The sequence below is a fragment of the Dermacentor albipictus genome, chromosome 9 (genome assembly GCF_038994185.2).
Source record: "Dermacentor albipictus isolate Rhodes 1998 colony chromosome 9, USDA_Dalb.pri_finalv2, whole genome shotgun sequence".
NCBI classification, from domain to species: Eukaryota; Metazoa; Arthropoda; class Arachnida; order Ixodida; family Ixodidae; genus Dermacentor; species Dermacentor albipictus.
Genome location: NC_091829.1, coordinates 12,609,007 through 12,621,584, shown reverse-complemented (window position 1 = coordinate 12,621,584; position 12,578 = coordinate 12,609,007). Strand labels below are relative to the sequence as shown.

Sequence of the window (12,578 nt, the reverse complement as noted above, 5' to 3'; positions counted from 1 at the left end):
TTCGCGTTATTGAACGGTCTCAAAGGCGTACGTTTGTTGCAGTCAGAATGTCTGGCTAGCGTTTGTTGTTTCGCTGGGCGTTTACGGAGAGAAAGAGTCGCTAACCAGCGCACACCCGTAACGGTCGTATAGACGGTTACCCTATGCATATAAGCCAATTAGCGATGTGTGTCTAGTCTCCAGTATGTACGTTTCCACGTGGTGGCGCGTGGATGGAGGGGCTTTAGTCTCCACATGATGAGAGCCCCCACATGAGGAGAGGGCGGCGGGAGAAAGGCTGTGCTTCCCGAGCTCTCCACCACGGCATCAAAACCTTCAGATGCCCCGGAAAATTCTCGCGCAGCAGCACGTACACGTGCGTCTCAAACGGCAACTCGGTTGCGCGAGAGCACGCGGACTTCGTCGCGGCTCCTTTGTACAGGCGGTCAGAATCTGACCACCACGAAAAAAAAAAAGGAAAGAAAGAAAGAAAAATACGGCGAGAGCCAAAGAAAGCTATGTGCTTCAATAAGTGGATGTGGGATCAGTCTATTAACCTGAAGCGTTCCTTTGCGGTACGTAGGTAACTTACTGTCGTGCCTCGCTTTATTAAAAAGAAAATGTGCGACCGATGGTGGAATCGAACCTCTGCCGTCGAGCACAGAAGCCCGCGGCGCTCTAGCCGTTAAGCCGCAAAAGCTATTCCTGCTTTTCTTTTCCATTATTGCATTAAGTCACTATCGCAAGCGTACTTCCCGCGTTCCAAAGCCAGCAAGCTCTTTCAAACACTCGGAGCGTGCGCCTCGTGCCACTTCCTCGTCTTCTTTCCTTGCGACAGCTCGCGCTCCGAGGCGACGCGTTAGACGGCACTATCACCAGGACGTGCACACTTTTCCCGGCAATTTCCTCCTATAGCAGATTACGCTACTTAGAAACTGTGCGACGTTGTGCCGACTCATGATGGACCAAGTCAATCGTGTTATAACATTTCTTCGCCAGAGTGCCTGCTGCGGTCGTTCGTCCGCTGTGGTGTTGCGCCGCTAAGCACGAGGTCGCGAGATCGAATCCCGGCCACGGCGGCCGCATTTCGATGGGGGCGAAATGCAAAAGCGCTCGTGTCCCGTTGCATTGCGGGCACGTGAAAGATCTCCTGGTGGTCAAAATAAACCCGGAGACCCCCACTGCGGCGTACCTCGTAATGAAATCGTTGTTTTGGCACGTAAAACCCCATCAGAACTTCACTGGAGCACAAATGGCATTGTCGTTTTACCATACACCAAGTGACATAGCCATAGGCACGTACGATGTGGTAACACACAGTCGCTGATGACGCCACAATTCGTATTTTTCTCGCCTACGCTCGTTTACTACATTTATGTACAACTAAACAATCATCATGGCGTAAGCTCGCGTCAAACGGCCAGCGTACAAGTCATGCCATTTCTGCCATGCGATCGTCTTCAACGCGGTCGTCATCATGTTGTCGTCGTCACAGACACGCACACTTGCGACTCGCACACGAACATTACTCAGCTTAAACAAACACATTGGGCCAACTGGTATCGCTTTGCGAAAACCCAGACAACTATGGATAGCCAGCAGGCACCTGTCAAATAGCTTCGCATAACATCGATTCCCACAGTGCGTAGAATCAGCACAATTATTTAGACGGGTACCTCAGCCTGTCACGTCGATCAGCACGTCTCTGCCAATGATATAGTTTGGCTTGTTTAATATGGTTTGTAGTTAACGATGTAGATTATGGCGAAACAACGCAGACGACGGGACTTGTGATAAACGGACAAGAGCGTCGTCTGCGCTGTTTCGCTATAATGTACCCAAAACCAACTAGCCCAGCTCAAGACCCTTAAAATGTAGTTAATGCTTCTGTGGCTGCGAGTATGTGTGCTTGTCATAACGATATTGCATGTAGGCTCTACGAGGTAGTGCAGTAGCCTTGTAGACATCTAGCTTCGTTTTTACCCCATGTGAACACTTCATTATGCTGAGTGTATTTCGACAAAAAACGCTAACGACGAATAATTCGTGAATCATTCATCCCCAGCCTGAAAAAAATATGTGTGTTTAACAATTTCGATAGGAGTTTTAATATCATGTATGCCTTTGCGCAAGCAGTTGTGTTGCTTCAAAGGAAGCGTGCGTAACAACTGTGACTTAAAGATTCAGAACGCCCTTTCTCCGCAAACACGCGTGGGCCTGGCCCCGGCAGCGGTGACAAAACCTCCCCAAATCGAGTGGGCTGACCGCGCATAACACCGCGGCGTCTGCTACACCCCGTGGCGTCGGCGTCTTCTCGCCTCGCAGACGTCTCAAGGCAAGACAAAAGACGAGCGCAGACAACGCGGTGTAGGCGTCGTCTGCAACGGCGGCAGACGCGCTTGCGCGAGCACGCGATTCGCAACGCCTTCGGGCATCTGCTGGTCTTCGTGACGACTGCTTCCGGTTTCGAAACCGCTCGAGCGACGAGAAAGACAGTTCGCCGGACTACTTTTTCTTCGGGATATTAAGGCACCCTACCAATCAGAGCACGAAGCAAGCGATATTGCCATTCGCATCAGATAAAGAACTCCCCCGAGGCTGCTTCCAGGAACCGCCGTGTTGATGGGCCGAATCTTTGGAAATCGTGAAGCATTAGGTAACCTTCTAAAATACAATTTAATGATGCACTACCTGTTGGCGCTAAAGCGTTGCAGCTATATTTTACGTAAAGATGGCGGAGTAGTGCGTCTGCTGGAAATGTGTTCACGGAACATGGGGGGACTTTCACATCCCACATGCTAATTAGCTTCGAAGGGACTTCACTGAATGGAAGAGGAAGTTACGTCAAACCATCCCTTCCCATGACGGCATTCTCAGAATGAAAACGTGCGGCGAATCGCCAGACGGGCGAGCAGACGATTCCTTCCGAGCAGCGCACACGTTCGTCTGTCGAGGAACCCACATATAAGCAATTGCATCTGCATAGCGTAAAAACCATGTAAAATATGCGGCGCACGCCCGCGCATGGCGCCGCGGCGCTTTCACGTGAGCAGACGATTCAGGTCAGCGGCTTCCACGCGAGCGGCTCGCGGACCGTGCAGGCAATCGACTGCCTCCTGTTCCGTGCGTCTCGTCGTCCGCTATCGGGAACCCTAATCTCATCAATAGCCATAGGGAGCGGCCCTCTTGGCGACGCAAGCGCGCACGCGTTGGTTTAGAGGCGTAACAGTAGCAGCGCAGGGCCACAGCTTCGAGCTACGCTCGATTAAGTGGACCGCGCGGTAACGTGAAACGAGTTTCAAGCGGCGCGACGCACGTCGAGGTGCGTGCGCGCTCGAAATGGCGGCCACCGCCCGATTTCTTCGAATTCGATGACTCGAGGGGGGCTGCTTGGTCCCGTAAGAACCGTGCCCTTCCACGGCTTATTACGGTTGCCGGCATGCACTTATGATCATTTTTCCGCTGCGAATGCATGCCTTCAAAAAACATTGCATCGACTAAACCTATAAACTGCTGGTGAAGAAAATTAGCGCAACAAACGACAACGTAACCAGGAAGGGAAGACAAAGGCAACTGCTTCCCTTCCGGTGTGCGTTGTTTTGTGGTGCGCTAATTTTCTTCACCAGCAATGCAAGACCAACAAGCCCATGCAACAATTAATTCTTAATCCTACAAATCCGCTTCCTATACCTGTGGAGCGCTAGGAACAACGAAAAGTTTGCTCGAACGCTTGCCAAGACAAATCTTGACAAACTGCAGCGATGTACATCGCGAATGCGCAGTGCACGAAGACAACTTCTCAATGCGTATAATACAGCGCGGAGTATGAAACAGCCCGCGCCATCAGCGACCAAGATAGGTATATATTCTTGGAAGATTAGCTCACCTTCTTTTGTGACACATGGTCACGCCAGCCCTTCGCTCCCGTCCTTGCAGCCAATATTGACTATCATCATTACATCACCGCTGACAGTCCCAGACAAAATGGCGCCACGCGTTTGCAATGCCAGCCTGCTTGTATTGTCGTCTGCTGCCTACTCATTGAAACTGCAGTGTAGAAAGCGTAGTTTTCGTGCTACACTACGGCTATAATAAAATGGCTTCGTGTAGGTGGGCGGAGCTACCCTTTTCTACACCAAGTAAAAAAGTTGGCAGTGACTTAGCTCGGCTATGCCAGGACATACAGTCGCGGTCAAAAATACGCGGCCCACGGCTCCAGTCGGCGGAGCGGCCGCGAGCCGCACCGCGGCGCTCGCGTCGGCGCTGCGAGAGTTTGCGCTCTGACGACAGGTATCTCCCTCGCTATCTCGAAACAGCTGAACGATGCACTTGAACTTTATCAACCGTGTTACGTATCCGCCCGAGAGCGAGGGAGATACCTGTCGTCAGAGCGCAAACTCTCGCAGCGCCGACGCGAGCGCCGCGGTGCGGCTCGCGGCCGCTCCGCCGACTGGAGCCGTGGGCCGCGTATTTTTGACCGCGACTGTACGTAGCTAAAGCTAAGGCATAGGATAGTTAGCCTTGTTCAATCTTGATTGCAAGTCCAGGTTAGTCTGGTTGTCTAGCTATGTTGCGGCGTTTAGCGAGTCGTTCGGCGCGTTGTTCCTCTGTTTCCTGGGCGATTCGTTTCCTCTTCATTTCGTTCCGATGTCGATTCCAGGCCTCCTCCTGCTTATCAGAATCGTCGCCGTCCATACTGCCGCCTCAACTGTGGTTGCGGCGCACGTGAGCTCTCCTTTTCAATCCGCCGACATGTCATCAGGCATGCGACGCAGCTGGCGAAGAACGCGGTGTGACGTCATGTGCCTCTTCGGAGCAAGGCCATGGCGAAATCGCAAGTTCGCGGCCAGTAAAGCTTTCGCTTTAAAAAAAAAAAAAAGTACCTGCGCTAGCTACACTTGTGCAGCCAGCGTAAGAAAAAAAAAATAGCCCTAACGTTAAGCGCCTAGACAGAACGAGAAAAAGTAAAAAAAAAAGTTATTTTCGCAACTCTTAATCGTAGGATGCTTGCAGGAGTAGAGAAACGCGCATATATATCCCAGCAGTGATGCCTTCAGGTAGCATGTGTGGGTTTGTTAACCAGTTGCCTTCGCCCAAAAAAGTTCACGTACACCTGACGCCTACGGCAAAAAAGGATGTTCCACATCCGCCGTCATGGCTGCGAGGTGTGGCGCAGGATAACACTCCGCATTTTAATGCTAGTTGATCAACACGAATACCCCAGAAAACATCGCACGCGTAATGCGAAGGCGTGGGTTCGTTACCATCCTGCGGCAAGTTGTTTTTTCATCTACTTTAACTTCCACTTATGTCATCATCATCATCATCATCATCATCAGCCTGGTTACACCCACTTCAGGGCAAAGGCCTCTCCCATACTTCTCCAACAATCCCGGTCATGTACTAATTGTGGTCATGTCGTCCCTGCAAACTTCTGTCTCTTATGATACACTTATGTATCACTTCTATGATTCAATGAAGAACTACGGTAATTTCTTCTATGCTGTCCTCGCGGCGTCATTGTTTGTTGGCTTCTTATAACGACATACGTCACCTGGTCACGCCTGTGTGACTGGGTCCCAATTGATGGAGCAAATCACTTCTACAGTTTTGCAGGGCTCTTGCCTATCTCGTAGCGCTGCCGACAAAACGAGGAAGCAAGCCTTTTCTCTCGTTGCCGATTGCAACGTGGCTCATTAAAACAACAAACGCCAGAAACGCGCTTTCTCTGATGGGTAGAACGTGCACGAAGTTCGCAGTGCCCGCCACGCGTGGCGCGCGAGTCTTTGGGAAAGCTGTCTGCTGGACGCGCGTGAAAGCAGACGATAATTAAGGCGTCCGCGTTCGTCGTCTGTTCCCACTGCAAACAATGGCGGCCGCTCCCCCTGCCGGGATCGAAACACGCGTGCGTGACCGAACGCTTGTCACCCCGCGGCGGTCGCGTAACACCTTTTAGGCGTCGCCGCCATTGTGCGCAATATGCCCGATGCGGTGTCTTTGTGTGCTCGTTTTACTGCTTTGCCGGTTGGCGCTGCTGGACGACTTCCCGGATGGCATTGCTTCCTATACGCTTTGTTCTAGTACCGTTGCGTGAGAAAACAGAGGCCGTGCGGGAGGCTCGTACACGTTCCCGGTGGCAAAAACAGAGCCGTTGCGTAACGATTTCCGCTATATATAGACAACCTGCAGAGTATGACGCCACAGCGACGCTGCGGCGCTACCATCGTATTCCGTATTTTTGACGAATCCTACAGGCATGACATTTCTCAACAGGCGAGATTAATCGGCGTGGCCAAGTTTTCCAAAGTTGCTCTGCATAGGTTTGTAATTCGACGCGGCGAGCAGCGAAGGATCCAAAATGCCAATACATTTGTCTACTCTCCTTACCTGTATTACCACATGTTTGTAAAACAAACACGCAGTTAGTCCATACGATGTGGTTTATCGTTTTTGGATGCTCGGTTCCAGGACGCTACAAAATGTGTGAATACTCTTTCACTAAAACATAACAAGTTAACAAGGTTGTTTGCTTGTAGAAATGTAAAACAATGGTTGTAGTAAACGGCAATGGCCTGTCGTAATTCACGATATCGTCATGGCTAAGCTCCCCAAGCAACTAATAAAAAGTTAAGGCACTGCTCTGTCATGAATTTTTCTAAAGTGCGAGAACCCTTGCCCATTATACTCTCATTACAACGTAACAAGTGGCATTTGCGAGTCACAGTTTGATGAAACATTGGGTAAATTTAACCAGGCAGAGCCATCCAAATTGCTTCTGTATGTGAACTAATCATCTACATTCATAATGCCCCTCACTTAAACGTTATCAGTGGTACGTATGCGATGGTCTAGTGAACAAAGCCGAGCCGAGCCTTTGATTTGTACATGACCGCGCTGACCCTAAAAGGATACTAAAGTAAAATATTCAATCGAGCTAGATTGAAAGAGTAAGCTTCTATAGTAAAGAATTCGTCATTCGTAGAAGCAACAGAGCTTTCGTAAGCGATATACTGGGGAAAGAATAAGAGCACTGGAATGGCGCCACCTGTTGTGGATTATGGTACCTTTCATATGACATGCGGCACTGGCTGATTTACACAAAGCCCCCTACAGGGTGGTCACGTAGAAAAAGCCTCAACTCGACGGTTTTGTCGTGGGTATCTCAAATTGAGATGCAGAAACGGTATCTTCCGCGACAATTTTCTGCTCAACAAAGTGATATGACACACGTCAAAATGATAGATAGACTTCCAGATGAATAATCTAACGATCTAACTCGGCCTTTCTCCGCTGCCACGCAGGTCACTGGCCGCGCTGCTGATGGTGTGCATCTGGATATCCCTCGTGTCCGGCTTCTCCATCCTGGCATTCGGCTGGATCTTCAACGTCTTCGTACAGGCCACGCCCTTCTTCTACGTCTCGCTCGGCACCGGTTCCAGCCTCGTCCTGCTCGGCTCTTTCCTCGCCGCGTTCCGCAGCAAGACGCCGACATCCGTCGCGTTCGGCGCCTGACAGCCGGCGCTCGGTTTGTGCCCCTGAACACGGGAGCGGCACAGCCGTGGGATAGAGAGAGAGAAGGGAGCGAGGGGGTGTTTTGTCCCCCCATCGCTGCTGAGCAACGATGATGTGGGTTCGCCTGCGAAGAGGCGAGTGATGCCGTCTGCATCAGAGCAGCTGGCATGACATCCGCCGTCTGCTCTGATTGCTTGGAAGTTTGTCCCCGGAGGTAAACAGAAAATAAAGTGGTTCGCCCAAGCTCTTCTGGGTTAAAGTGCCGTTTTTTATTGTTTTTTTTTTTGTCTGTGTATGTGTGTGTGCACATGGTAGGAGGAAGGGGATAGCGAATGGGATAGCGAATGGAACAGAGGATCTCACAGCAGCAAACACAAAATGGGACAGCAGCTGGCCTTGAACAAAGGTCGAGGGACATTCGAAGCTATAGTCGTAGAAACGTGACAAGTACGCCTAAAACGGGTACAGCACGTAACGCTATTCATGATTGAAGTAGTAACTTAGCGCGATAAAAACACGGAAACAAGAAAGGCGGACAAGGACAAGCGCTTCATGAGCGCTTCATTCATGAGACTCGGCAAGCTCCCGTTCCATCTAACCTTTCACGTGAGTTTCTACTAACCGTGGAACTACTGTTCAGTTTCAAGGTGAAGGACACAGGGGTGAGAAAAGATGTGCACAAAAAAAAAAGCAGCAGCGCCACTAGTAGCCCTAGCGTCAAAGCACGACACTAGCTGGTCGCTTGTCGAAGCTGTCAAGGTCAAATAAAGATGGCCACGCTACCCAATATCTGCTTGTCCAAATTATGTGCTTATCCATTTAAGGGATTGAAGAGGGGGCGTCGGGGAGGGGGGAGGCGTGCGAGCGAGCGAGAAAGATATGTGCAAAAGTGGGACATCTGAAATGAAGCGGTGGCACCTTAAAACGTAAAAGTCCTGCTTGACCTTACGAGGTCGAGCACTGCCCGTATACAAAACTCGAAAGGACTACCAAATGATGAGTTGCGCATTTTCAGAAACAATCGTTTGCGAATGACGAACAGAGTAAGAAATATCTAAAGCGATCGAAGAGACGCAGGCAATTCCAAAAGGGTCGCATTCGCAAACAATGGACTCTACACAAAAGTATTTATTTATTTATTTATTTTCGTGTAACGATATAAGAACAGCTAAGCGTGTGAACGCTTGCCAAGACAGCGTCTGTAACTCGAGATTGGCTTGTACCATCGGAGCACGCCCATCGGAATCTGGTAGCCGCATACATAAACTGCGCCCGTTACGGTGATTCACGGAGCGAAAGCAGCGCGTGTGGCTGCTCTATTCGACGTCAGCTTCTTCTTCTAGGTCGCGCGCCGCGGTTTAATACCACGCCGAGGATTTCGTCTCCGCGTTGCCTCGTTTCTTTACATTTCCTCGTCCATGCGAACGGAAGGTTTCTCGGCATTCGGCTAGATGGCGCAGCTAAGAGCGTTTCTTGCGCTGTGGCTCACACGCCGTGAAGGCCAGAAGAAAAATGGACAAAGGTGGAAACTGATCGAAAACGACAGCACTGGCTCGCTGCTCCACGCCAGGTCTGCCGAGATAAAAGGAAGCTTGCAAACGGAAACTTAAGGTTGAAATGAAAACTTAAGCACATACATGAATATATACTTCAGCATGCGTGGCAATAGTAGTTCGGAGTGTTGCAGAGAAGAGAGCGCTGTACGGTAGTATAAACGACTGCACCAAGAATTCACAGTGCTTCCAAGAGCAAGGCATGATAGCTTTCAGAATTACGTACGTCCACCGTAGTCAAAACACAGCCATAAAATCCCTTCTTCTCACGGAGGAAGAAAATCATTCCTCCGAATTTTTCTATTCACTTGGGCAAAAATCAGCGGCAATGAACATATGAAATTATTTCAAAGAAAGAAAGCGCTCGGGAGCGAGCGAGTGAGTGAGTGAGTGAGTGAAGCTTCGCGGGATGGCACCATGTCACCGTACGCTACGTCCAAATCTGTCGCAATTTCGGTGTAACGCTGCAGAACTTCGAGTGATTTCGTTTAGCTCTAGTATACGATATTAAACAGCAGCGCATGTGCAAGGCTTTGTTGTTTATTAAATCGCGTGCAGCACAGGGCCCTGGTAATCTGGTGAAGGTGAAGTACAACGGTAAAAGGTCAGCCATGATATTCGCTGAAGCACCTTAACGATGGAGCACGCAGTGTGAAGGATCAAGCCTCGAGTCACAGAGGCGGTGCTCAAACACAACGTAAACACGCGTATCTGGGCGTCGGTTACACGCGATCATCCCAGCCTCCTTTTGCACTCGCCCCACCGGTATCGAGCATCGTTCGGCGCGTGCGGCTGCAGACGCCGCTGCAAGGAATTTACGCTTAAAGGCCAGCCCTTTGTGGCGTGGTGTGTATTTCCACGGCGAACGGGGGAAAACGCCAAGTTCAGGGGCGCTGAACGAGCACACGCCGGCATCGCGCACATACACACACGTGCGTGTGCACCCTAACGCCACTGGGAAGTCGTGTCTCGATGACCCGTTCCACGCAACGGCGGGCACACGCATACCTCGTGCACGTTATCGAGGAAGAGCGCGCCCAAGGAGCAACGGAGAAAGAAGAGGAAAGGAGACCGGGGAAATTGTGCCTCGCGGGTGAAACGCCGCGCGACGTGTGGGTCGCATGCCGCCCGGTCGGTCAGTACCGCCGCCGGCCACGCCGTATACTTCGTCGTCGTCGTTGTACCCGTTGCTTGCGTAACAAACGGCCCATCGCACCCCCCCCCCTCTCTCTCTCTTTTCCTCCTCCTCCTTCAATCGGCCTCCTAAACTCAGCGTCCCCTCCCCGCGTTTTTGCGGGCCCCTTTCTCGTCGGTGCATTCCGGTGGGGGCTTGACCGTTTGCCTTTTCTCTTTCTGAATTCATTCACCGACGGTCTCCTTCTTCGCCCTACCTACGAGCCTCTCGCGTCACGATCTCCGGGTCGGTGCAGACGAGGCCTGACGCCGTCTATCCGGCTAAATCCGTGCAACACTCGCGGGGACTCAGAGGAAGCTGGAGCCAATCAGGAGAGAGACCGCGTCGATGCACGTTGTGTTACTCCGCAACGCACACGTCCGTAGACGCGACATCGTTTGCTCTGGAGCAGACGACGCAGCAAGACGCGCGACGTGGCGTCATGTCATGAATTCTTCACGTAACGATCTTTTATATATTTTTTTCTCATGTGTAGGATGAGTCTTCATGGTCCTTATCAACTAGATTCAATGCAACACAGTTAAAGTGGTGTGTCCTGGAAGAATTGCTTTGAAGCAGTGCACGCGATCTAGCGTCAAACCGGCAGAAAGAACGTGCGGACTGTCGTTGGAGAAAAAGGCGGTTTCACATCCACAGACATCATTTGTCTTGATAACCAGTGCAAACGCTGCCAAAGCGTGGTAATATTTGTTTCCGCGCAATAGTGGACGCCTCGGCACGTCTCGCTAACACCATAACGCTGCACGGATTGAGTTCTGGCATACCGTGGGCGCTCCAGCTGCCTTAACTCGGCTAGGTACTTGACTCGATTTGGCCGCCGCCTCAAGCCTTTTCTCTTTCACATTTCTCCTCTTTCCTATGACCGATGTTGCTAGCGGTACCCTGGTTTCTTCGCTTTACGGCTCGGCTCAGAGGAAGAGAGAGGTCTTTTGTTTTTGTTTTTCGCGCTTCTTGCTTTTCGTCATTTACGCCTTTCTGTCTCCTAATCGTCGTCATAAGCTTTTTCGTTTTTTTTGCTCTGCCTCCGCACTCCGCACAACATGGCCGTTTGTACGTTTCTTGTTTTTCTTCTTCTTTTGCTTGGCTTTTTCTACGTCTCTTGGCCAACGTGATTCCTGGACAAAACGGGAAAACAGGGCGCCAGAACGCTTGCCGGGCTTCTGCGTGCTACTGAAATAAGAGCGACGTCGTCTGCCGCGCTGGGAACGTCGTCTGCTCCAGAGAGAAACATGAGATTTTTTTTTAATGTCACAAATACCGTACTAGGGTCTGCTTTTGCGTACACATAAAAAGCGGAGAGACAGGGAGAGACGACGAGAACAGAAACTTTACCTTGATAAGGTGGAAAGAAAGAAAAACGCCATTAGCATCAAAAGCGTGCACCTGCTTCGCCGTATCAGCGATGACCGTCTGTACTAGACTACACTGAATGGGCGCTTTTGGAGATAGCGGATGAAGTGAGGGCGCACGTGTGTGCACTTGGCCAAAATCGCCAAAGCAGCGGGCCTTTTGTCAAAATATTTCTACCTTACAGTCAGCACATCACACAACTGGACGGAAATAGATTTAGACGCGACGCATTTCTTCGCATACCTCAAGCCACCGCATAGACTACGTCTCTGTCACTGGGAACTAATCCTCTATGAAGAACCGGACTCACCCCACACATCCTAGATCTCGTCACAATATTTGTAGAAACTTACGAATCGTGTCATGATACACTTTAAAACTGAAATACTACCTTTTTCGCAGATGGTCATGAGATATCTACAACAATATTTCAATCCTACAGCACAACGGCGCCGTCTCGTACATATGGCATTGTCGTGCATGAACGTGTAAGCATGTTTCTTGGATAATTCAGTTTCGTGACACCGGAAGTCACCTGACTTAAAATTAAGAACTGTCTTCAATCAAATGTTATTATAACGTCCTTTCACAGTAAATAGATATCTTTTGTAAAACTAATACATTCAGTAATTCATTTTTCTCCCGTACAGTTAGGGACTTGACCTGAATATATAACACTGAGTTTCTCTGACTCGTCATAAGCGACTGCTGTCGGCGCATAGTAGCTTACGTTCAATAACATTTTGCACATTACGCACGCTACATATAAGTTGGCGAAGCGCGACTGCTGTTCGCCAAAGTCATCAAACATTTCCTGTCTTCTTGTACGTCATATTTTATTGCTGTGTACAAAATCGAGTACGGCATTTTATAACGCTTTTTGCCTATTCACGCCTATTCTTAAAATATTATACAGTGTACCTCGTCCCACGTTATTGTCCTCCATCGTGTAGCGACAATGTGTTTGCACTTTCTTAAACCCGCTATAC

The 12,578-nt window shown here is 50.1% G+C and overlaps 1 protein-coding gene and 1 long non-coding RNA gene across 4 annotated transcripts in view; one reads left to right on the top strand and one right to left on the bottom strand.

The window, feature by feature from the left end:
• LOC135911110 (uncharacterized) overlaps positions 1 to 7,737 on the top strand; it is a 37,154-nt gene extending 29,417 nt beyond the window's left edge. Inside the window, exon 4 of the mRNA XM_065443225.1 lies at positions 7,281 to 7,737. Within this exon, the coding sequence (XP_065299297.1) occupies positions 7,281 to 7,491 (211 nt within the window). The 3' untranslated portion in view covers positions 7,492 to 7,737. The remainder of the gene's footprint in view (positions 1 to 7,280) is intronic.
• Positions 1 to 12,578, bottom strand: part of LOC135911114 (uncharacterized) — a 94,826-nt gene that overhangs the window by 48,527 nt on the left and 33,721 nt on the right. The gene's annotated exons all lie outside the window — the stretch shown is intronic.